Here is a 27407-nt window from a genome sequence, read left to right as displayed (position 1 = left end):
CTGATCAAGAAAGCTCATCAGAGACTCTACTTCCTCAGACGGCTGAGACGAGCTGGTCTGGAAGCTCAGTCCTCACCTCCTTCTACAGGTGTGCAGTGGAGAGCATCCTGTGCTCGAGCATCAATGTGTGGCATGGAGGCTGCACAGCTGCAGAAAGAAAAGCTTTGCAGAGAGTGGTGAAGGCTGCACAGAAGACTGTCAGAGTCAGCCTCCCCACCATCACAGACATCTACACCTCTAGATGCAGGAAGAGGGCTACCTGCATCATGAAGGACCCCACCCACCCAGCACACACACTTTTTGCCCCACTCCCCTCAGGAAGGAGGTTGAGGAGCATTAAGTGTAGAACCAGTAGACTGAGGAACAGCTTCTACCCTGAGGCTGTTAGACTCATGAATCTCTAACCAGAATCATCACTGTGAAAAACCACATCATGTTGCTGCTGATCTGTTTCATGTTGCTGCTGATCTGTTTAAATGTTGATGTGTTCATGCGTGCACATCTGCTCACAGACTCATGTTCATGTTTGTGCTGATGTTAAATGTTTTTATGTTATGAGTGCTTAGTGTATATTTAGTTGATGTTTTTCTTAGTTCATATCTTAGATGTTATTACTGTTTTTCTTAGACATTTTATTGTTGGATGTAACTGGGACCCTGTGTACATAATTTCGCTCCACCACATGTACCACATGAGGTGCGAATGACAATAAAGAATCTCTGACTCTGACTCTGAACATAAGGGATGGCAATGTTTTTCTGTCTTTTGTTCTCCTTTTTCTGTTTATTAGTGTGTTACGTGTAAACTCATTATCAGTTCATTAACTAACAGGGATTTAGAGGAAAGAGATCTGATGTTCAATAGTCCACATTTAATTATTTTATTATTTTGTTCTGGTAATGTAACTGTGTTTATTTTAATAAGATTTTCATTATTTATATTTTTAGAGCTGATTTTTGGTTTATTTAATTTGAGCCGTGGGTGAGTTGACACTGTTTCAATGTGGGTGTGGGTGGGTAACAGAGGAGAAGCAGCAGAGAGGTGGAGGACTACAACTCTGCTTCCTGGACTGGACCCTGGGTTGTCAATAATTTGGGGGATCAACAAAATCAGCCATATTTCTAGAAAGAAGAGCGGCTCCGTCCAAAGTGGGATGGATACCATCTCTCCGCATCAGGCCAGGTTTTCCCCAGAAAGAACTCCAGTTATCTATGTAGCCCACGTCGTTGTCAGAACACCACCTGGACACCCAGTGGTTAAACGACGACATACGGCTAAACATGTCATCGCTGGTCAGGTTGGGGAGGGGGCCGGAGAAAACTACGACGTCCGACATGGTTTTAAAGAAATTACACGCTGAAGCAGCAACATTAATTTTAGTGACCTCCTATTGACATAACCGGGTGTCATTACTGCCAACTTGAATAACAATCTTACCATAACCATAGCCTTATCCAGCAGTTTCAGATATTCATTCAACCTTTATTTAGACAGGTTAATCCCACTGAGCCTTGAGGACTCATTTACAAGAGAGACCTGATTTCAACAAAGAATGAAGACAACAATGGACAACAGTGACAACAATAAACAGTTATAAAAAGTCATACTGCAGTTTTGTTTTTTTTTTTGTTTTTTTTTACAAATTAAAATAAGATGTCAACAAAGTAGCAAAAACTGCTAGATTATAAGACAAGTGTAGAAAACTAAAAACAGGAACATGTCTGCATTAGTCCCCGCCAGGAGTCCAACAGATTCTTAAAGCCACTTAGAGAGGTCATGGTCAAGAGCTTCAGGACTTTTTGCAATATATTTCAGGAAACAGGAGCAGAGTAGGAGACAGTCCTTTTGCCAAGTTCAGTCCTCACTGAGGGGACACTGCAGGTAATAATGTCCTGAGAGTGCACTCACGCAGAGACATGTAGGAGGACATGTATGAAGGCAACAGACCAAGAAGTGATTTAAAGATGAAAATGTACCAGTGGGAGAGTTATATGATTCAATGTTGCCCGCTCTGGCCCCTGGAATGCATTTAACTATGGTCGCTGGAGTCCCTAGCACCACGTTTTGGACCATGGAGCTGCCAATAAGCAGGGTCTGCTTCTCAGCGGGTGTGTCACTGAGTGAGGAAAATCTAGTTGACATGATGGGCTGGATCCAAGGTAGGCTTTTTTAGAAGGGGTTTGATGATTGCAATTTTCAAGGTAGGTGGGACAAAACCAGTTTGGATGTGATCAAAGAACTGATGAAAGAGATGTTTCTTTTCAGCAGAGCAGAGGGGAACTGATCGATAGCACAAGTAGAGGATTTTATTTGTTTGATAATAGAAGTTTTCAATTCAACCTTTATTTACACAGGTGGTTAGTCTCATTGAGCCTCGAGGACTCATTTACAAGAAAGAACACAGATGACAGCAGTAGACGATCATAAAAAAGCATATACAGTACTCCCTCGTTGATCACGGGAGGTTAGGTTTTCCCCCAATAAGTGAAAAACCGCGAAGTAGGGATAGTAGTCCAAATATTAGTAATAAGTAGTAGTTTATTATATAGTTATATATATATATAGTTACATATATGTTTCTTTTACAGAAATATCTTTGCTTTTGGACATTTGTTATGATGCGTAACCATAACAACAAGGTTGTTTTTTTACAACCGGGAGCAGCTGATTAACATCTCCAAAGCTCAAATAATATCTCAACTACAGCCCCGAATCCCAAATGAGTTGAAAAGGATGCGTTGTGGATGCAGAGCAGGAGCAAAGAAGAGGGAGAAAGAAGAATGAAGTTCAAACCATCTCTTCCATCGATCATGATGGGCAATGTGAGATCGCTGAGAAACAAGTTGGATGAACTTCAGGCCCTAACATGGACTCACCCAGAGTACTGGGAATGTAGTGTTATGTGTTTCACTTAGACATGGCTGCAGGATCATATCCCCGACTCCAGCGTTTCTCTGCCAGGCTTTCTAACCATACGAGCAGATAGAGATTTAAAGAGGAGGTGGGTTGGTAGTGCTTGTGAACAACAGATGGTGTAATCCAGGACATGTTACTGTGAAGTGTCGTCTCTACAGTCCAGATATAGAACTGTTAGCACTAAGTTGTCGTCCACATTATTTGCCAAGAGAGTTCACCAGTGTTATTTTGGCAACTGTTAACATTCCACCCAATGCTGTTGCAGAGACTGCATGTGATGTCATCAGCTCAAGGTTGCTAGGCTACAGACACAACACCCTAGTGTGTTTGTTGCAATATCTGGGGATTTTAATCATGTTTCACTCTCTGCCACACTTCCGACATTCCATCAGTTTGTCAGCTGCTCTACCAGAGAAAACAAAACGCTGGACTTGTTTTATGCAAATGTCAAGGATTCATACATTGCTAAAGCAAGACCCCCTCTTGGCAAATCAGATCACAATCTTGTGTTTCTCTTCTCAAAATATAAACCCCTTGTTCAGAGACAACCTGTAATAAAGGGAACAGTGAGAAAATGGTCAATGGAAGCTGAAGTAGTCCTGCGGGGTTGTTTTGAGGCTACAGACTGGGATGCACTGTGCCAGCCACATGGAGAGGATATCAATGTCATGACTGAGTGTGTGACCGACTATATAAACTTCTGTGTAAACAACACCACCCCCACCAGAACAGTGAGATGCTTCCCCAATAACAAACCCTGGATCACCACTGACCTGAAAGAACTGCTAAACCAGAAAAAAAAAGAGCCTTCAGGAAGGGAGACGGAATTATTGAGGAGTACACAGAAGCAACTAAAAGTCAAGATAAGGAATAGCAAGGAGGTGTACAAGAAGAAGCTGGAGAGCAAGCTCCAGCAGAACAATATCAGAGAGGTGTGGTCAGGGATGAAAAAGATCACAGGCTTCAAGCAGAAGGAGGATCAGAAGGATGGAAGCCTGGACAGAGCCAATGAACTGAACACGTTCTTCAATAAGTTCAGTTCAGGAACAAGCTCAGCATCCTCCTCTCTTGCCCACAGACAAATATATATACCACCCTCCTTTGACCCAAGTCTGTCCTGTCACACCTCAGATATTTTATCTACCACCTCGGTCATGGACCCTTCTTCTTCTACATGTTGGTCTTCAACTAAATCAGAAGATACTGATGCCTCCTTTGCCTCCCCCCTCTGCATCTCTAGAAGTCAGGCGAGGAAGCAGCTGGAGAGACTGAACTGGAATAAGCCTGCAGGTCCAGATGGTGTCAGTACCAGAGTCCTGAAGGTCTGTGCAGAGCAGCTCTGTGGGGTTCTGCAGCACCTCTTCAACCTTAGCCTGACCCAGGAGAAGGTTCCAGTGTTGTGGAAAACCTCCTGTCTTGTTCCAGTGCCAAAGAAAACTCACCCATCAGCCCTCAATGACTATAGACCTGTTGCCCTGACATCCCACATCATGAAGGTCCTAGAGAGACTTCTGTTGGCCCACCTGACTAAACAAACAAGCACATATCAGGACCCACTGCAGTTTGCTTATCAGCGTGGACTTGGAGTTGAAGATGCCATCATACACCTGCTTCAGCAAACTCACTGTCATCTAGAAAAGGCAGACAGCACTGTGAGAGTCATGTTCTTTGATTTATCCTGTGCATTTAACACAATCCAGCCTGATCTGCTTTGTCAGAAACTCCAGAAGACTCAGGTGGAGGCCTCAATAATCGCCTGGATCAAAGACTACCTGATGGACAGACCACAGTTTGTGAGACTGAAGGGTTGTGTGTCTAACCAGGTGGTCAGTAGCTCAGGAGCACCACAGGGGACTGTACTCTCACCATTCCTTTTCACTCTGTACACCTCAGATTTCCAGTACAAACCAGACTCCTGTCATCTGCAGAAATATTCAGATGACTCTGCAGTAGTCAGGTGTATCAGAGATGGACAAGAAGCTGAGTACAAGGAACTGGTGGACCGCTTTGTGGCATGGTGTGGAAACAATCATCTCATCTTGAATGTGAACAAAACAAAGGAGATGATTGTAGATTTCAGCAGAAACAGGAATAAGTCCAACCCTATTTCCATCATGGGAGAATATGTGGAGGTGATGGAGAAGTATAAATATCTTGGGGTTCACCTGGACAATAGACTGGACTGGAAATGCAACAGTGAAGCGTCTACAAGAAGGGACAGAGCAGACTGTACTTCTTGAGGAAGCTGAAGTCCTTCAACGTTTGCAGCAAGATGCTGCATATCTTCTATAAGTCTGTTGTAGAGAGTGCTATCTTCTCCGTCATCATCTGCTGGGGGAGCAGCACCAGAGCAAGAGACTTAAAAAAGATCAAGAAGCTCATAAAGAAGGCTGGCTCAGTTCTGGGGACTCCTCTAGAACCTTTGGAGATAATTGTACAAAGAAGGATTCTTCATCAAATGAAGAACATTATAGACAACCCTCAGCATCCTCTTCATCAGACTGTCATACAACAACAGACTGTCATACAACAACAGAGTGTCTTCAGTCAGAGGCTTCTTCAGGTCTGCTGTAGGACAGACGCTACAAGAGATCCTTCCTGCCCACAGCCTTCAGCATCTAGAACAACTCTAATGAAACCAGGATGATGAGTTACAGCAACATTTAATTTACCTCTGGGATTAATAAAGTATTTTTGAATTGAATTGAATTATATTGACTTGAATTTGAAAGTCCAACTGGTCAGATCCACAACAGTAGTTTTCATTTTGGAAGATGTGTAAAAATAGGAAATGCTCCTATACACAGACAGAGAGCAAAAAAAGCAGGAGAACAGAGAGAGGGAAGAGAAATTGTGCGCCTTGTTCTAGAGCCAATGAGAAAAACAAACAAAATAAAAAAAAAACTGGTGACATTTAAGTCACACAGGCCTCAAAACCAACTGATGTGGAGACCATGAAATTCTTTTTAACCTCAACACCAGTATTAAAGAAAAAAGTAAGATTGATTTCTTCTGTTAAATAAATCTAATAAATAAATGTAGGAACAATGTTGCTTTGAGAAATGTGTCTAAATAGACTTGGATGCCTGATATACACATATATGCAGATTTTGTTGTTGCAACAAATCTGAGGTTGCTGCCATTGTAAGAAGTAAAAAGAGGAATATTTGTGAGTTATTTGTCCATCTTTATCTTTGGTCAGGCCATCAAGTTGGAGTATGCTCGTCTTCTGAGGTTTGCCCAAGAGGACACATCACCTGAGAATGACTACCGATTACAGCATGTTATTGTCTATTTCATACAAAACGAGGCCCCGAAGAAAATTCTGGAGAGAACACTGCTCACACAATTTGCTGACAGAAACCTGGCCTTTGATGAGAGGTAGGATATTTTCACACCACTAAAATATTCTGTTAACATCTTCTACTAGTCACAGCGTTCATTTATTTTTCTTTGATTGTGTAGGATTGTCTTCTTGTGCTCAACATGAGTCACTTCTGGTGCCTGGCTCTTTTCTGTCTTCCTATTATTTGCTGATTGTGCCTTTCATTGCATCTAGGATTAGCAGATGGTTCTAATGTTTCTCTGTGAGACAAGACGCATAACTTTTGCTTACTAGTACGATTCTTTATAGACACCTCACAATTTGATTTGATACATTTCGGAGGCCAACAATGCACAATTGTAAAATGTTATTGATACTTTTTGATTATCTTTAAACTGAAATAACTAGTCTATTTTACATGAATAAATACTGCTCTACCTTATTATGAGCGCATAACACGTGCCTAAATAAACCTATTAATCTAGGGCTGCTGCCCTTCATTTATCATAGATGCTTTAATTTGAACATGTCATAGAAAAGTTAATGTGATTAGCATTGTATTATTTCTGGTTTACACACACAAACTCTTCAAAGTCAGTCCTTAGGATAACTATTTTTTACACATTCTTCAGAATTTAGTAATGAAAAGATTAAAAGGTTTTGTAAAACACAAATACATTGCATCCAGAAAGTATTCATGGTGCTTCACTTTTTCCACATTTTGTTAGGTTACAGCCTCATTCCAAATTGTTTTAAATGAATCTCCTCAAAATTCTACACACAATACCCCATTATGACGATGTAAAAAAGATTTGAGAGATTTTTTTTAACAAATTTATTAAAAATAGAAAATTAAAAAGCTCACATTTAGGTAAGTATTCACATCCTTTGCTTAATACTTTGTGGATCCACTTTTGGCAACAACTACAGCCTCCAGTCCTTTTGAGTATGATGCTTCAAGCGTAGCACGCGTATCTTTGGGCAGTTTGTCCCATTCTTTTTTGCAGTGCTTCTTCAGCTCCATCAGGTTGGATGGGAGACGTCTGTGCAGCCATTTTCAAATATCTCCAGAGATGTTCAATCACATTCAAGCCAGGACTCTGGCTTGGCCCCTCCAGGACCTTCGCAGAACGGTCCTGAAGACCCTTCTTTGAGATCTTGACCATGTGCTTTGGGTCGTTGTCCAGCTGAAAAATGAACCGTCGCCCCAGTCTGGGGTCAACAGCACTCTGGAGCAGGTTTTCATCCAGGATGTCTCTGTACATTGCTGCATTCATTTGTCTCTCGATCCTTACTAGTCTGCCAGTTCCTGCTGCTGAAAACATCACCATAGCATGATGCTGCCACCACCATGCTTCACTGTAGGGATGGTATTGACCTGGTGATGAGCTGGTTTCCTCCAAACAGGATGCCTGGCCTTCACACCAAAGAGTTCAATCTTTGTTTCATCAGACCAGATAATTTTGTTTCTCATGGTCTGAGAGACCTTCAGGCGCCTTTTGGAAAAATACAGATGGGCTGCCATGTACCTTTTCTTAAGGAGTGGCTTTTGTACGGGCCTGACTTATGTCCTTCAGGAAGGTTCTCTTCTCTCCACAGAGGAACGCTGGAGCTCTGACAGAGTGACCATCAGGTTCTTGGTCACCTCCCTGACTAAGAACCTTCTCCCCCCGATCGCTCAGTTTAGACGGCTGGCCAGCTCTCGGAAGAGTCCTGGTGGTTCCAAACTTCTTCCATTTATGAATGATGGAAGCCACTGTGCTCACTGGGACCTTCAGAGCAGCAGAAATATTTCTGTATCCTTCCCCAGATTTGTGTCTCGTCACAATCCTGTCTTGGAGGTCTACAGACAATTCCTTTGACTTCATGCTTAGTGTTTGTGCTCTAACATGCACTGTCAAAGGTGTGGGCCTTTCCAAATCAAGTCCATTCAGCTGAGTTTACCACAGGTGGACTCCATTTAAGTTGTAGAAACATGTCAATTATGATCAGTGAAATCAGTATGCACCTGAGCTTAATTTGGAGCTTCATGACAAAGGCTATGAATACTTATGTAAATGTGATTTCTTAGTTTTCTATTTTTAATAAATCTGCAAAAACCTCAATAATTTTTTTATGGTGGTGCACAGAAGTGCAGCGGTTTCTCATGCTCCCAAGATTAAGCATTATTTTAATTGCTATGAGGCTGTTTTAGGCTCTAATTCAGTGCTAAATTCACGGCTCAAGTACAGCTCAATTGAACTGATGGCCATCAGAGACCATCGGTTTTTAAAATATCACCTAGGCTGAAATCCAAACTCGGCAGACAGCGGCTCCTGAGGACAATGGAATGGTGCAGCAAAGTGCGAGGAGCAACGGTCAAGAGGAAATGATATGCCTGAAAACAGTAGAGGGCACGTTGGTTCAGCTAAAGTCAAGAAGGCCACTGATTCCTACTCTCTTTCTGATCAATGTCCGCTCACTGGATAACAAAATGGACTTGTTACATCTGAGGATGAGTGTTTCTACAGAGATGAAGAACTGTGCTGTGCTTTACCTAACAGAAACCTAGCTTAACAACAACATGCCAGGCTCAGCTTTCCAGATCAACGGTCTTCAGTTATTTTGAGTGGACCGTGACCATCGATTGGGTAAAAGACGGGAGGACTCTGTATGTTCGTGAATGAAGATTGGTGTACAAATTGTGGACTGGTAAAAAACTATTGCTTTGAGGCGATAGAACTTATTACTTTGAAATGTCGGCCGTACTATCTGCCATTGGAGTTTACTGCAGTGTTCGTCACCATTGTTTACATCCCGCCGGGTGCTAATGCTAACAAAGCATCAAAGTAGCTGTATGAGACCATTAGCTCACTGCAGATAAAGCACCCTTATGTGTTTTGCGTGGTTACAGGGGACTTTAATCACGTGAAACTGACAGACACTCTGCCCAGTTTTTACCAACATGTCACCTTTCCTATGTGGAGAGACAACACTTTAGACTGCATGTACACTACCATACACGGTGCATACAGAGCTCTTCCTCACCCCCATCTTGGCCTCTCCGACCCCATCTCAATCCTGCTGACGCCAACATATCATCCGCTGATGAGACGGATTAGGCCAATGTAGATGAACAGATGCTGAGATATATTCATCAATTAAAACGGATTCTTCATTTTTCTGGACTGAATAAAACGTGCATTGAATTTAATGAAATGTGGACGTGAGACGTTAATTATCTTTGACTCACCACGACAGTGGGTCATTTATTAACAGAATCAAGTTTAACACATCAAACATTTACATTAATTTGGCAAAAGATGAGAATAACAACATAATTAATCAGCGGGCTGTACAATTATGATCAATTATCCACACGGCGGTGGATGAGCACTTTACACAGACATTTCTAAATTATCTGGAAGGATTTCTACTTGACAGAAGAATTTAAAGATGGAAAGTGAAGTTTAAAGGGAGTAAAAGATGGTGTGTGAGGGGGAGTGTTGACCAGAACCGACACTCTCCATTCGAACCCAGCTTTTCCTCGGTACGCTCGGTAGTAAACTTGACTCGTTACCTCTCTGAAGATGAATCAGCAGATACGGAGTTCCAGTTAACGCTACCTGTCCAGCGTCTCCATAGGATGGCTGTGACTCGTCCGAAGTAGCGACGAGATTCCGTCCGACACAAGCTCACCTCAGCAAGTGGACTTCACATGAGTGGAGTCCTTCAGAAGTTCCACTCAGAGGTGGAAGATGTTATAATCCAAACTCGGAAGAGCCTTATCATGGCTGGACTTCTGTTCTCCCAAACGACTGGAGGTGCAAACTCTCCAGCCGACTCCAACGGCAACTCACAGACCAACGACTTCACAGAACTGCGAACATCTCAGAACTGCCACTTCACCGCACTGAGAGAACTAGGAAGTACCAGCATTTAAAGGGCTCTATTTCCGGTATATTTGAGCGTTCCTGATTGGTCAATGTCGACCAGACAGGGGTGTGGTTTGTGACGTAAGAGGTTACTAGAAGTCAGAAAACAGCAAGAATTGTTATGGAACAGATTAAAACTGTTCTCAGAGACAGAGAGAGTTTTGTTTTGGCGAGTTTGGAGAAACAGGTGCCAACTTCTCCGTTGACGTCTGAGAGGATGTAAAACAAGACACATGTCTGCTTCGACTCCTAACCTTAGAAAACGCACACTTGCTCATTCAAAGACAGAAATCAGAAAATGCATAATTACTCTGTAACAGGCCTTAACATGAATTCTACTTTGCATAAGCAACTAAAAATCATTGTTACTGTTTTACAGTTAATAAAATTGATTAGTTCACTGCAACATCTAAAATGGTTTGAACTAAAACACTTTGGTTATCAACATTTGTAAAATAGTAATGATAATAAAAAAGAGAGTGTTCTTTCACTTGATTTTCAAGAAAGAAAGTCTCAGGATGGGTGAACCTGTATTTCTGGATTCAAATCAATGAAATGACAGTTTCTGTCCCACAAGGTTCTTAAGGTCAAGGGTTTTGACCTTAGGCTTAGTTTTGACATCAGGTCAAGTTCACTACACCAACAAAGAATACAGTTACTGTGTGGCCCAGGGATGTAGACTCTGTGTTCCAGGACTGTTTTCAGTGCACAGATTGGCAGATCTTCAGAGAGGTGACTACATATGCGGGTGAGGTGGACCTGGAGGAATACACCTCCTCTGTTCATGGCTTCATCTCCAACTGTGCTGATGATATTATCACCACCAGAACAGTAACCTGTTATCTGAATCAGAAACCCTGGCTGAATGCTCAGGTGAGAGCTCTGCTGAAAGCTAGGGACGCCACGTTCAGGACAGGTGAGGCATCAGTTCTCCCAAGAGGTGAGGAAAAGACTGACTGCAAGGGCCAAAGCCACATATGCCCAGTAAATTCAGGATCACTTCATTACCAATGACCCCCGGTGCATGTGGAAGGGCATCAAATGCATTATGAACTACAACGTCAGGGATGTACAATGCCCAAGGGATCCCTCATTGCCAGATGCACTCAATAAGTTCTATGCTCGCTTTTTGGGATCCTAACACCCCCCCCACCCACCCCACCCCCACCCCCAGCACCAGACATATTCTACCACCCGGTGACATGCCCCTCTGTGTGAATCAGAATCAGAATAAACTTTATTGGCATTGCACCGAGATACAACGCAAATATGTACGTACAGTCGTCCGAAGATGGGCGGAGTGCACGAAGCTGCGGCTATAAATAATTAGTGCGGCCTTCTTATTCTTATTCAGAATAGTATTTTGCTTAGATAAGAAAAGGAAAGAAAACATGAGGAGAGACGGTACAAAAAAAAGATCTCTCACACCGTGTTCTAGACAGGGCACAATTTGAGGCATCAAAAAAACCTACCACAGCAAAGCAACATAAATAGACGTTATACATGTACATATAGGCGGTGAAAACATTGAATTTTTAAGGGAAAATCATAGCATAGTCCAGATAAGAGGTGACGTTCATCTTCAGCTCAGTTGAGGTTCTGTTACATGTCCACAGCCTTGGGGAAGGGAGGGGTGAGGAAACAGTCAAAGCATCTTTCTAAAAAAAGTTAAATCTGGTCCTCTGGACATTCAAAAAAAAAACAAAGCAAAACAACAAAAAAATATAGAAACGTTTCGTCTCTCATCCGAGAGACTTCCTCAGTCTGAAGTGCTGTATTCAGCTCAGTCTCTTAAATAGCACCTTCTCAGAGTGGATCCACCAGTTTTGCTGCTGACAACCAAAACCAGCTGATCACATGATCAAGAAGGACCATCAGCCTAACAATGGATCATTAGCACACTGATGGCTGTTTACTATTCACAGAGGGCTGAGTGATACTAGTAATCAGAGCATTGTAAGAGGGGGACAATTGAACAGGTAGGCCTCCACCCCTGTTTAACGATGGACGATTTCTTTTCACAAAGATGGCCTCCTTTAATCCTCTCTCAAACCATCGTTCCTCTCTGTCCAGGATGTGAACATCTTCATCCCTGAAAGAGTGACCGCTGGCCTGGAGATGAGTGTAGACCGCAGAGTCCTGGCCTGATGATGTTGATCTTCTGTGCTGGGCCATCCTTTTGGCCAGTGGCTGTTTAGTTTCCCTGATGTAAGACTGATCACAGCCCTCCTGACACTGAACAGCATACACAACATTACTCTGTTTGTGCCGGGGGACTGGATCTTTGGGATGAACCAGTCTTTGCCGTAATGTATTTTGGGGTTTAAAAGCCACTGGGACGTTATGTTTAGAAAATAAACGTCTCAGTTTCTCTGATACTCCCTCAACATATGGAATGACCACTGGTTATTCCATAGATCCATAGAGTACTTTCCTCCTGAAAGTACTCCTTACTTCTGCTGAGGTCACGCTGAGATGCTCTTCATCCGGTGGTGAGGTGAGTCTGGTGCTGGGTGGTCTGTTCGGGTCTTCAAAGCGTGCATAGAACTTGTTGAGGGCATCAGGCAGAGATGGGTCTTTGGGGCATTGTACGCTCCTTCGTTTATAATCTGTTATACACTTAATGCCCCTCCACATGTTCCGAGGGTCTTGTGAGATGAATTGACCCTCGATCCTCTTTGCATATGTGGCCTTGGCCCTCTTAATACCAACAACCAGCTATTTTCTTGTTCTACTCAGCTCCTCTGAGTTTCCAGACCTGAAGGCAGTGTTCCTGGCTTCCAGCAGGGTACTCACCTCTGCATTCAGCCAAGTTTTTCTGTTTGGTTAGCTTTTAACATTTCTGATAGTGGAGACGGTTTCAGTACATGTACAAATGTAACCCAGAACTGAGGATGTGTATTGCTCAAGATCAAGCGAACCTCCATTTTCAGCAGCTTCGCTGAAAACCAGCCAGTCTGTTCGGTCAAAACAATCTCTCAGTATGGGGCCACTGTCCTGGATCCAGCATTTAACTTCCTTTTGTATCGGTCTGGAGCGTCTCAGCGGGGGCACGTAAGCAGGAGCCAGGAAGATTGAGATGTGGTCTGACAGTCCTAGGTGGGGGCGGGGTTGGGCTTTGTATGCATCTTTTACGTTCGTGTAAACACGGTCCAGCGTCTTGTCTCCACTTGTCGGAATTGTCACATGTTGATTAAAGCTCGGGAGACAGTCCTTTAGATTCACGTGGTTAAAGTCTCCGGCTACCATGTAAAGAGCCTCGGGGTGTTTGCTCTGCAGCAAGCTGATGATATCATGTAGCTCCTACAGTGATTCATTAGCATTAGCGTCCGGAGGAATGTAAACAACTGTGATAAAAGTCACCGTGAACTCTCGGGGTAGATAATGTGGCCGACATTTCACTGTTATTTGTTCCAAAGCCTTCGAGCATGAGCTATTTACAACAGTACAGTTCATGCACCAACTTTTACTCACGTAAATGCATACTCCGCCTCCCAGTGATTTCCCCGTTAGCTCGCTGCAGCGGTCCGCTCGAAAAAAAAGTCTGTCATCCAGCTGGAAGACTGTGTCCGGTATTTCGCTTATAATCCACGTTTCCATGAGGCAAAGCACCGCACACTTCTTCATCTCTTCTGAGGCGCCTGCTCTCAGACGAAGTAAATCCATCTTGTTGTCCAACGAGCGGACATTCGACAGAAAGAGAGACGGCATGGGGAGTTTACCGGCTTTAGCGTTAGCTCGTAGCCTCAACATAACCCCCGCCCGGCATCCTCTCCTCTTAAGCCGGGAGCAGCGCATCCTCTTCTGCCCACTGGAACGCCTCTGCTGCAGCTTCCAGGTAGATGACTTTAAGATCTGCATTCTGCCGAGCGTAGTTTTGAGTTTGTTGCTGATTTCTGCTATATTCCGTGGCAAATCCGCTCCTATTCTCATCAGTTCGGTTCGGCTATAGTTCACACGCATAAATCGCGCGGAGTCAGGCACAGAGTCAATATCAAAACTTCTAAAAACTGGGATGGTACCGGGAGCCTGTGAAGCTGCAACTGCTCTGAGAGCGGCCATCTTGTGTAATAAATCCAAACATACATATATATAATTATATATATATTTCTATATATATATATATATATATATATATATATATTCTTGATCTGGGACCTGAGTCTGAATTTCGTACCACAAACATACAAATTTGAGCTTGTATGACAATAAGAAATCCTTGAATCCTAAATCATTTTTCACATTGTCATAATGTCAAGTCAAGTCACATTTATTTATATAGCACATTTAAAACAGTAACTGTTATCAAAGTGCTTACCAAAAAAGATCACAGCATCAAATATTAATAACAATATATTACAGCAACATGAATAAAGTCATAAAAACATGAAATATAACGAGAAACAATGAAATACTAAATCAAATCACCCTTCGTTAAATGTCAGGGAGTAAAAGCAACTTGGATGAACACAATCATCACCAACGAAATACCAAATGAGATCACACTGTGTTAAATGTCAGTGAGTACAGATGTGTTTTGAGGAGCGATAATGTGGTATTGTGTGTAGAATTTTGAGCAAAGAGATCCATTTAATACTATTTGGAATAAGGCTGTTACCTAACAAAATGTGGAAAAAGTGAAGTGTTCTGAATACTTTCTGTATGCACTGTATACTGCAACATGTTTTTCCTACTGGAACCTACTGTGACCTCACTAGGACAAACAGCAGCAACTACCCTGCTGACTCTCTTAAAATGGCAGCATTGATGGACAATAACAAAATGGATTTTTTGGCATTTGAGAATAGATTCAAAATATTTTATGTCTGTGATTCATCTAAAATTGATTTTACCCCTCACCCTTCCTTCTGCATATTTCTAGTTGATACACTGACAAAACTTCTACTGATTATAGATAACGCATATTGTCTCCATCTCTAACCACTTTTCTGTGGGTGGTTTGAGGAGGCAACCGGTCCACTAGAGAAACCCAGGTATCTCTCTCCTCATTGACACTCCAATTCCTCCTGGGAGATCCCAAGGCATTCACAGGCCAGAGAGAATATATACCAGCAAGCCTTTCAGTGAGTTCAGGGTCTTTTTCCAATGGGACATGCCTGGAAAACCTTCAATAGGAGGTGTCCAAAAAGCATCCTAACCAGATGCTCGAACTTTGAATTGTTTCTTCAAAAATACCGGATTGGTGCAGTGTAGCTCTGCTGTAGGGATGGTGGTGGTTCTATTTGATGTGTTCATGTGCCACTTGAATAGTTGTACAGATTTCTTTGAGCCACAGCTAAAAGGGTAGTGCTAAATAAATAAACCCAAGCCTTACATACACCACACTGACTGAAGAACTAGTAATTGCAGAAAATGTCAGTTACATAAAAAAGCTAATGTTAGTTTTTGGTTACAACCAGCAGAGGGACGCAAAGTGTTTTACTTGGATGTTCATTCAACAATGTTAAATACAAAAACAACTGGACTTTATTAGTAACAGAAGACGTTTCGCTCCTCATCCCAGGAGCTTTCTCAATTCAAAGAGCAGTGAGTGAGGGGTTCAGGTTATAAGGCTGAGATAAGATACACATACATATGTAGATTGACATATCGCACCTTACACCATAAGAGGATCTGCGGTGGAAGTGGTCTCCAGCTACAAGTACTTGGGTGTACACATGAATGACAACCTCAGCTGGAGCAACAACACCACCAGCCTGATCAAGAAAGCTCATCAGAGACTCTACTTCCTCAGACGGCTGAGGCGAGCTGGTCTGGGAAGCTCAGTCCTCACCTCCTTCTACAGGTGTGCAGTGGAGAGCATCCTGTGCTCGAGCATCAATGTGTGGCATGGAGGCTGCACAGTTGCAGAAAGAAAAGCTTTGCAGAGAGTGGTGAAGGCTGCACAGAAATCTGTTGGAATCAGTCTCCCCACCATCACAGACATCTACACCTCCAGATGCAGGAAGAGGGCCACCTGCATCATGAAGGACCCCACCCACCCAGCACACACACTTTTTGCCCCACTCCCCTCAGGAAGGAGGTTAAGGAGCATTAAGTGTAGAACCACTAGACTGAGGAACAGCTTCTACCCTGAGGCTGTTAGACTCATGAATCTCTAACTAGAATAATCACTGTGAAAAACCATATCATGTTGCTGCTGATCTGTTTCATGTTGCTGCTGATCTGTTTCAATGTTGATGTGTTCATGCGTGCACATCTGCTCACAGACTCATGTTCATGTTTGTGCTGATGTTCAATGTTTTATGTTATGAGTGCTTAGTGTATATTTAGTTGATGTTTTTCTTAGTTCATATCTTAGATGTTATTACTGTTTTTCTTATACATTTTATTGTTGGATGTAACTGGGACCCTGTGTACATAATTTCGCTCCACCACATGTACCACATGAGGTGCGAATGACAATAAAGAAACTCTGACTCTGACTCTGATAACAGTACGGGTTTCTTAAGGTCTTTGTTCCTCTAATTCACAGACGAGGCCCCTCTGTTCCCATCAGGTGTGAAAACTGGCTGGGAATCAGTCTTAAAGTTGCATTATAGGTTTTAGAAAGTGGAAATCTGAGGCCTCCTCCTCTGTTGAGACATTTTTTTCTCTTTTTACATAAATTGCCTCCTTCACCCCCCTCTCAAACCATCTGTGTTCTCAGTCCAAAATGTGCACATGTTGGTCCTCAAAAGAGTGTCCCTTATCTGTGAGGTGGAGGTGATCAGCAGAATCTTGTCCTAAGGACTTGGCTCTCCTGTGTTGAGCCATGCGTCTGTGAAGAGGCTGTTTAGTTTCTCCAGTGTAGAGGTCGGAACAGTCCTCGCTGCACTGGACCGCATACACTACACCACTCTGTTTGTGTATGGGTGTTCTGTCCTTAGGGTGGACCAGTCTCTGTCTGAGAGTCCTGCTGGGTTTGAAATGTACTGGGATGTTGTGTTTGTTGAAGATCCTTCTGAATTTCTCTGATACTCCAGCAACATAAGGTTGTTTTTTCATCTGTTGTTCTCTTTTTTCTATTTATTACTGTGTTTTGTAGATTTCCTCGCTGACTTGACAAAAGCCCAGTTAGGATATCCACATGTTTGAAGAACTTCTTGGATGTGTTTCTGTTCCTTTTCCTTACCCTTTGTCTTTGTGGGGACGCGCTCGGCCCATTGCTGTAAAGTTCTGATGACAGAGAGTTTGTGTTTCAGTGGATGTTGGGAGTCGAACAGAAGGTGTGATTTGTCAATCTACATATGTGTGTGTATCTTATCTCAGCCTTATAACCTGAATCTCTCACTCACTGCTCTTTGAATTGATAAAGCTCCCCAGATGAGGAGCAAAACGTCTTTTACAAATAAAGTCTAGTTGTTTTTGTATTGAACATTTTTGAATTTATCATGTCCTGGATGACTGAGAATCTTCACCAGCATATTACTTGGATGTTCAGTTTTAGCACAGATACTCTCATCCAGGCAAAGCTTCCCAGCTGCACATGCTTTGTGATCTGTATTCTCTTCGTCTTCAGTTTAAATGCAGATTTTCAAGGATATTCATTTAATAATTAGTTTTATATTTTACTGAACTCTGAGATATTTCAGTCATTGGGAGGTGCAGTCTGCCTTATCATCTCTTAAAACTTTGCTTGTTGGCCTCGATCTATACTCATGAGTGAAATATATATTTCTACCTTCTTCTCTATATTGAGCAAGATAATTAGATTTATGCGTACATGTTGCCTGAATAGGAACCTCCGGAGAAGGGTTTAATTGCTCCTCTCAGCAGTTGAATGATTCATTAGGCCATATTAAAGTCGTGGGGCAGTGTGGACTATTTCGTTTTCATCCCCTGGAGTACCTCATGATATGATGACTCATCATCTCATTGCTTACACTGGTTTGTCTTCCTGTCTTCCCACCTCTGACAGATGTAAGAGCATTATGAATGTGGCACGTGCAAAACTGGGCCTGATCAAGCCTGAGGAGATCAACATGGATGAATACGAGGTGAGAAGCAACAATATCCCACTTCTATTTACTGTAAACGGCACCATTTGTTGCCTCTAATATAGTTTTACATAATAAAGTCTTTGCTGTAACTTGAAAAATTAGTCATGTATCTAAGTATTTATCCAAGTAGCTATTTACTTGCCTACCTACTTACCTACAAACCTGCCTACTTGTCTACTTTCTTACTACCTACCTAATTACCTCTCCTGCTTACCAAAATACATACATATGCACGTGCATACTTATTACAGCTATTTTTATGGTCTTGCTCATCATATGTTGTGCTCCTCTGTGGCAGATGTGGCATCAGGACTACAGGAATTTCCGTGAGATGACTATCTTCATGGTGACTGGTTTGGAGCTCTTTCACAAGGCAAAGTATGACGACATGCTTCCAGACTACCTCTTATTGTCTAATGCTGGAAACCATGAATTCAGCCCCCCCCCCCCCCCATTTCTGTTTAAAAGTTGAATGTTGTACCCCATGTCATCCTGCAGGGGTCCCCAGCTGACAGAGAGTGCAGCTGCTCACATGGTTGTGCAGTGGGGTCACTGAGTTCTTTAGTTTTTTGGACTAGTTTACTCTCTAAAGTTCTCTGTGTTTCTTTGATACAGCTTAATCTGATTGGAATATTTGTTTATCTCTTCCCTTCCAGTTATGTGGAGGCCCTGATCTATCTCATTTACTCATACCAGTACAACAAGGAGCTTTTGTTGAAAGGACTGTACAGAGGGCACAGCGAGAAGCTTCTGGGTTATTATCGCAGAGAGTGTTTGCTGGTGAGACTTTTCACATTTTTAAAGTGCGTTTTACAAAGAGGGCATTATCTGTTTTAGAATGGAGGTCTTTGCGTTCAGTAGTCCTCTGTGATCTCTGTCTCTTCTTTGTCACTCCCTTCCCTCTGTATCGAACTTCCTTTGCTGCAGTGACTCAGCAGATCTAACAAAGCCAGACACTTCCCTTCAGTTCTGAGCTCAGTTCTGATAATCAGATTGCTTTTTCTGAGATGTTGCTTTGGCTTTTTTGCAGCCCATAAAATTGATTCCACTGATTTTTTTTTTGCCTTATACTGACTATGTAAACCCTTTCAGCATCATGGCACGATTTTTTTTTTTTTTTCTTCACAAAGCAGGATCTGCTCTGATCCATCCCATACCGGTCTTGAACAGCCTACTCACCACTGCACTCAGTAACCTTACACCAGCATTGTACTCATAATGTAATCATTGCAGTGGGAATAGGAAGCAGGAGGGCCAGCAAGTGTAAACACATTTTCATGAGACACCAGCATGTCCTCAGCTAACCTCACAAACCTCTGCTGTGCATGCACTGATGGCTCATCTCAGATCTCTGGCCAGAGCCTCTGGCTTCGTCTATGCAGCTGTTTACCTCCAGCTTTTGGTGTAAATGAAAACATTACAGACACTGACACAGTTAATGGAACTAGAAAATTTGCAAATGCAGCATTGCAGTCCTTTGTTCCAGCTGGCTTTTAAAAACCAAGGCGCTCCACAGGGAGAAGGTCAACGAGTTTGTCTGTGACGGCAGGGAGGGTTATGGGCCAGAAAGTGGGAATAAAATGTTCTAAACACAATCGTGACTTTAGTCCCATAACTAATAGAAGAAAGTAAACAACTTATCTAAAAAGAGATGAAAATATCAACATGGTTGCACATGTTCTTTGGATGGAGAAGATGTTTCCTTAACATAATGAAATCAAATGGTGAGGTTAGTAAACAGTAGAGTTTGCTTATTGTTTATAAATTATTCAAATTTAAGACATAAGTTTCAAAGCCTGGACTTCCTGTTCTGTAAAAGCCACTTATGGTTAGTTAGAGGGTTGTAGTTGCCATATATTTTTGTTGCCTACCCTCGTCTTTTGCCGGCAGGCGATAATATTTTTGCCTGTGTCTCTCTCTTACCAAAATATCTCATAAGCCACTGAAAAAAAAATTGATGTATATCTTAATCTCATTAATTTTTAGATTAAAATCAAGATGGCCACAGCTACATAATTGTAAAAGACACACAAATGGCTATACCATACCATACCATACCACTTTATTTATAGAGCACTTAAAACAGCAACAAGGCCAACCAAAGTGCTGTACAAAAGAACAACAGGTAACACACAAAGCAAAATACAAAATGAGGTAAATCAGAATATAGACATAAAAACGATGCAGATAATGACGACAAACCAGTGTGGAGCATACAGGATCAAAACACAGATCATCTGGTGTTGAAAGATACTGAATAGTAGTGAGTTTTTAAACGGGATTTGAAAACCAAGAGGGAGGGGGCCTGTCTGACAAGCAGAGGTAACTCGTTCCAGAGTCTTGGTCCTGCTACAGAGAAGGTCCTGTCACCTCTGCGCTTAAGACGAGTTCCTAATGGCTATAGCTCAGTCATTTTTACAGAAATTTGTCTAAAGTTTTGTGTGGTAGTAGCTGACACTGATCCCTAACAAACTCCGAGCACTAACAGATCACACAAGAGCCTTGTTGACTTTTTTACCATAAACTATTAGGAATCAAACCTATCTGTTAGCACAACAAGGAATGAACCACTGAACAATTAATTACACTTTGAGGAAATTATCATTTTGATGTACAGTATATCATCAATCACATAACTTCAAGATGGGCTGCCTTACAAAACACAAAAACAGCTGAACTACAGCCACTTTAACAGATACTGAGCTCAAATTTGGTTTGTTAGTAACTAACAGTCATTCACAGCACATACTTGTAATTGATTCTCATTGTGTGAGATCTTTGCCTAAAACTTTAGTACTACCTGTTGTACACATTCCTGGTTGTTAGCTATATGTTCCATGAACCGCTGGACGAATTGATTAAACCTTCTAGAAATAATAACTGAGTGTACAATTACAATTGAGTAACTTTTGAAATCAATCCATTTTAAGATGGCTGCCAAAACTAATCCATATCAGCCAGCACAAGATGGCAATAACTCAGTTGCTTTTACAGATTGAGCTACTGTATAATGTTTATGTGGTAGTAGTGGTAGTAGCTGAGAGTCGTTCACAACACATACTCTGATTATGACATCTGGTAATATTGCATGAGATTGTGCAGAGCATTATTTTTAGTTTAACCACAGCAGCTAAAAATCAAAAGTTTGAAAATTACCTGACAAAGTGCTTTGTTTTGGGTTCAAACATTTTTTATTTGAGTGTTACAAGAACTGACTGGAACATGATTGACGATTATTTGTCTTTTTTTTTTGCCCCACAGAAACTAAATGAGCAAGCAGCTGCCATGTTTGAGCTGGGAGAGGAGCCAGAGGTGACCTCAGGACTCAGCATAATGAATGAGCTGGTGGTACCCTGCATCCCTCTGCTGCTGGCTAATGACATGGAGAAGGATTTGCTTGCAGTGGAGGACATGAGGAACCGCTGGTGCTCCTACCTGGGTCAAGAGATGGAATGTGAGTCCTTAAGGGAGTCTCAGCCTATTAAGTATTTCTGGAAAGTTTAGGGATAAGGTTAGCAGTACACTTTCCAGTCCATCCTGCCAAAGAAGAGCATAATCAGACCACTCCTCAGGTCTCGCATTCATATGGCTTCCAAGTTAGGCAGTCATTAAACTCAGATTGACATTTGCCATCTCCACCTCATTGCATTCAGTTTTATTCACAATTTGTTTAGTGTCCCAACTTTTTTGGAATCCAGTTTGTATACATGTGTGTGTTTATCTGTGCGTGTGCATATATAAACACATGTGTATATATATATGGATACACATATATGTATACACATATATATATATATATATATATATATATATATATATATATTTATATATATATATATATATATATATATATATACACACATATACAAACCGGATTCCAAAAAAGTTGGGACACTAAACAAATTGTGAATAAAAACTGGATGCAATGATGTGGAGATGGCAAATGTCAATATTTTATTCGTAATATAACATAGATGACAGATCAAAAGTTTAATCTGAGTAAATGTAACATTTTAAAGGAAAAATATGTTGATTCAAAATTTCACAGTGTCAACAAATCCCAAAAAAGTTGGGACAAGTAGCAATAAGTGGCTGGAAAAAGGAAATTGAGCATATAACGAACAGCTGGAAGACCAATTAACACTAATTAGGTCAATTGACAACATGATTGGGTATAAAAAGAGCTTCTCAGAGTGTCAGTGTCTCTCAGAAGCCAAGATGGTAAGAGGATCACCAAATCCACTACTGTTGCCCAGAAAGATAGTGCAGCAATACCAGAATGGTGTTACCCAGCGTAAAATAGCAAAGACTTTTAAGTTATCATCATCAACCGTGCATAACATCATCAAAAGATTCAGAGAATCTGGAACAATTGCTGTGCGTAAGGGTCAAGGCCGTAAAACTCTACTGGATGCTCATGATCTCCGGGCCCTTAAACGTCACTGCACCTCAAACAGGAATGCCACTGTCAAGGAAATAACAGACTGGGCTCAGGAATACTTCCAGAAAGCATTGTCAGTGAACACAATCCACCGTGCCATCCGCCGTTGCCAGCTGAAACTCTACAGTGCAAAGAGGAAGCCATTTCTAAGCAAGCTCCACAAGCTCAGACGTTTGCACTGGGCCAGGGGTCATTTAAAATGGAGTGTGGCAAAATGGAAGACTGTTCTGTGGTCAGAGGAGTCACGATTTGAAGTTCTTTATGGAACACTGGGACGCCATGTCATCCGGACCAGAGAGGACAAGGATAGCCCAAGTTGTTATCAACGCTCCGTTCAGAAGCCTGCATCACTGATGGTATGGGGTTGCATGAGCGCTTGTGGCATGGGCAGCTTGCATGTCTGGAAAGGCACCATTAATGCAGAGAACTATGTTCAGGTTCTAGAACAACATATGCTCCCATCTAGACGTCATCTCTTCCAGGGAAGACCCTGCAATTTTCAACACGATAATGCCAGACCACATTTTGCAGCAATCACAACATCATGGCTACGTAGGAGAAGGATCCGGGTACTGAAATGGCCAGCCTGCAGTCTAGATCTTTCACCTATAGAGAACATTTGGTGCATCATAAAGAGGAAGGTGCCACAAAGAAGGCCCAAGACGATTGAACAGTTAGAGGCCTGTATTAGACATGAATGGGAGAGCATTCCTATTTCTAAACTGGAGAAACTGGTCTCCTTGTTATAATGTGGAGTAACCCAGGTGAACAGACTGAGAGGAGAACAGAACCAGACTCAACTGTAATTGAAAATGTTTATTTACAGTGAAAAATAAACTATTTACAAGCAGGTTCAGGGTCTGTGAAGACAGAGGAGGAGGATTATTCATGGACGAGGATTTGGTCCAACAACTGAATGTCTTGGGTTCTTTGTAAGGCTTACAGTTCAGGTAGTTTATATGGCTGTTGGGTGGCTGAGGGTTTTGCTCCTTCCAGGATGATGGGAAGGCAGACTGCAAGGGCAAGTGGTGGAAGGCGAATTCAGGCAGCTGAGCACCAGGAAGCACAGGTAAGTATCTCCGTAGGATCTTCTCCAATACTTCGAATTACAGGACAGGATCCGGTACATCCAGACTCTGAAAACGTGGACACAAAACAAGGTAAGTCTTTCTAAATCTTTAAGCACTGTACAGGGCTGGAGGCATATGTACCGGCAGGTCAAACAATGCTCCAGCACTGACTGGAGCTCCACTGGAGCCTTAAGTACTCCTGGCATGAATTAAGGAAACTGGCCTCAGCTGCCGCTGCTCATCAGCGCCGCCCCTGCCTTCAGGAACCTGGAGGAAGGAAAATATCAAAACCCTACACTCCTCTGTCCCCAGACGTCTGTTGAGTGTTGTAAGAAGAAGGGGGGATGCCACACAGTGGTAAAAATGGACTTGTCCCAACTTTTTGGGGATTTGTTGACGCCATGAAATTTGGAACAACAGATTTTTCACTTAAAATGAAACATTCTCTCAGTTTAAACTTTTGATCTGTGATTTGTGTTCTATTCTGAATAAAATATTAGATGTTGGCACCTCCACATCATTGCATTCAGTTTTTATTCACAATTTGTTTAGTGTCCCAACTTTTTTGGAATCCGGTTTGTACTTTGAATGCAACATTCAGTTCATGAAGTCATTCTCCTGTGGTTTACCTGGAAAACATTAAAACATTGACTCATCTCCACCATCACGTTTTTATTTAATAATAATGTCACAATTTATGCTGCAGTCTTTGACTAAGGATCTATAACTTGAACTAAATTAACCACGTCAGTCTCTCAGAAAAAAAAGGTTAAATATTTTCTAGTTGAGTTTAGGAACTGGAATTACCATAAAAAAATTAAAATGATCAACTTTCACAATTTAAGCTGTAATGGATATTTTAAAATGTTGAATTAAACCGAAATAGACCCGTTTGGCAGAGCAGCTGCAGTTAAAATGCAACCAACAAGTTAACATGTTTCATTAACTACAACTGCAACATGAAGTATTAATGTTGATAAACTGTGGTGCAGAATAGTCAGATAACGCTTCACAATGGAAAAATAGTGTCGTATTTTCATGAACTTACTGTAGAAAACACGTCTGAAACACAGAGCATGAACTAGGTTCAATGCTGGAACTGCTGCTGTTTGGAACTATGAGGCTCCATGACCCACGTGACTTCCACATTACATTCTTTCTATGGAAGTCTATGGCAGTGTCACAACTCTCTCTTTACAGGACTCTGGATATGCGCATATCTTTGTTGACTCGCAGTGGGAGAGAACTGTAAATTCCTGATAGGTGTTAAAATGACTCGGTAGCTGCTATAAAGCAGAGAGGTTTGGTGTTCTCCAGGAAATTAACTGTTTTAGAGTGGCAAGGTATGAAGTTGTCTTATCATTTAAAAACACGGAGACAGATATCCAGTTTAGGGTGATTTATTTGCTGTGTTTCTTCTGGTATTTAGACGCAGCAGTAAACCAGTAAAGCACAAACAAGCTTGAACAACAAGGGACCGTCCATGTCAAGAGAGAAAAAAAACTCCAACTGAGCTCTGCACTTTACAAGAGTGATACGTTCACTAGTGTTGGAAGAGCCACGGTGTATTCAAGAGCATAGGAACTATTAAATTCAGAAAGAAACAAGCCATAACCAAAAACAACAATGTGAGCTTTCTAACAGCTTTGTTAATAAATGTTGAATGAATATACTTCATTAGAATCAGATGTTTTAAAGAGCAAGTCAGCCTTTCATTTGCTCTCAATTTCATTTGCTCTCATTTTCATTTGCTCTCAATTTCATTTGCTCTCATTTTCATTTGCTCTCATTTTCATTTGCTCTCAATTTCATTTGCTCTCAATTTCATTTGCTCTCAATTTCATTTGCTCTCATTTTCATTTGCTCTGTATGTTTTCTGTTTAAATTGAAAGTGCACAGCTGTATTTTTGGTTTTGTTCTGCAGGAAAAAACTATTTAATTTTTGAGACATTTATTTTGTACAGTATACATACTTTTTATTATTAAAGGTGCCTGTGTGACAAGTGGGATTTGGGACAAAGCTTTGACTCTGAAATATATTTTTTTTATTATTTTATGGAAAGATAAAACATTGAGAAATATATGGTATATCGCCATTCATCTTAAAATATGGAGATAATAATTCTGGTCCATGTCGCCCAGCCCTAGTGCCTGCACAAGTTTTTCAGTGTGGTGTATCAGAGCCACTGGAGTGTTGCTAACATGTTTCATTTTAGTTGTATTCTGATTAGCAGCTCACAACAAGAAGTTTGTAAAATGTATTTTTGCTCCAACACACATTCAGAACACACTCCTAAAAATGGTTTTGTTGGTGGAAAGAGTTTGGATGAATCGTCTTTCATCAGTGGGTTTCATTTTGAGTCCTCAGAGAGCTACTGTTCAGGAAAAACAGTGTTGTTACCCAGAGCCTGGTTGGCTTTAGATGTGGAACATTCTTTCTACCTACTTGTGCTATCACTCCAGAAATGTTTAATCTTGTGATTTCATTGTTTAGAAATTCTCCAGTTTCTCACGGTCTATGCATGTTTTCTTCCTGCTGGCAGCAAATCTGCAAGAGAAGCTGACGGACTTCCTGCCCAGGTTACTGGACTGCTCCACAGAGATCAAAAGCTTCCACGACCCCCCCAAACTGCCCAGCTACTCCACCCTGGAACTGTGCGAGCGATTCAGCTGCATCGTGGCTGCAATCAGCAGGGTGCCAGCTGAAGAAAGATGAGCTGTGAGGAGACGGCGTTCCTCATGGCAGGCCCGACTCCAGGACTTCTCTTTATGCTTGCCTTCCTCATGAGTCCAGGACTCACCTGCTCCTCGCTCTTACTCCTGTTACTGCTACTCTTTTGCTGCTGTAGATTTGATCATTGTGAATATTGTTTCACTCTTACACAAAACACAGTAGAGGACTGGGTTGGGAGGCTGGAGGGGGCAAGATAGACTGGGGGGGGGGGGGGGGGGTGGTGGTTGAACTGTGGCAATCACATTCTGCTTTAGCTTTAAAAATACATAGTTTACTTTTTTTTATATAGTTTATTGTTGTTGCTGTTTGATTCAAGCTTCCCCAGCTACGCTCACAGCCTGTTCTAACCCCCCATAACGCGCCCCCCCACACACATACACACACACACACACATTGCTTCTCTGCCACCAGTTTGGTACAGTATTACCATGTTTTATTTTTCTAAGTAAGAATGAGAGCCTTGAGGTTTGTCAGCGGCTCTGAGAATCTCGTATGGCTCTCGTATCTTTGTGAACTCTGCCGGAACGAGATGTTTTAAGTGCTGTGGTAGACGGCCATGGACTTCCTGTGGCCTGTTAATAAACTAAGAGAATAAAGTTTTATTTATGGCCCTTTTTAGGCCAAGTAAATCCTTGTTTTGCCTCGTGTCTATTTTCCCCTGACATAAAGGTCTCAGCATTAAACCTTGGTGTGTGTGACATTTGGCTAATAAATAAATCATGTTGTGTTTTAATGCTGCAGAAGTTGAGTAGAGACCAGAGCCACAAAGAAACTGTTCCTGCTGTCAGCGTCACTTTCTGTCGTTCTGCTTATTAAAAACGAACTTTCATTAATGTGCTAATACAAACTGTAAGTGACCTAAATGATCTGAAGACGAGGATTTCAGCACAACTTTGTTTTGCCTGGGTGTTTTATCTCTTTAATTTTTTATGGTTATTTCCAGGAACATAGATCACCAACATTTATTGTGTGAATGCCTGTAGGCATTCACACTATTGAGATCC

At 41.8% G+C, this 27407-nt stretch overlaps 1 protein-coding gene across 1 annotated transcript in view; it reads left to right on the top strand.

Moving 5' to 3' along the window:
* usp25 (ubiquitin specific peptidase 25) overlaps nucleotides 1-26557 on the top strand; it is a gene marked incomplete in the record, with an annotated part of 317087 nt that extends 290530 nt beyond the window's left edge. Inside the window, 6 exon segments of the mRNA XM_037688164.1 lie at nucleotides 6119-6297; nucleotides 18077-18155; nucleotides 18457-18536; nucleotides 18815-18938; nucleotides 21420-21612; nucleotides 26213-26557. Of these exon segments, the coding sequence (XP_037544092.1) occupies nucleotides 6119-6297; nucleotides 18077-18155; nucleotides 18457-18536; nucleotides 18815-18938; nucleotides 21420-21612; nucleotides 26213-26385 (828 nt within the window).
* Between the last annotated feature and the right edge of the window lie 850 nt (nucleotides 26558-27407).

Source organism: Nematolebias whitei, chromosome 14 (assembly GCF_014905685.2).
Source record: "Nematolebias whitei isolate Nwh7 chromosome 14, NemWhi1, whole genome shotgun sequence".
Lineage (NCBI taxonomy): Eukaryota > Metazoa > Chordata > Actinopteri > Cyprinodontiformes > Rivulidae > Nematolebias > Nematolebias whitei.
Note: the sequence above shows the minus strand (reverse complement) of the source record. Positions and strands in the feature narration are given on the sequence as shown.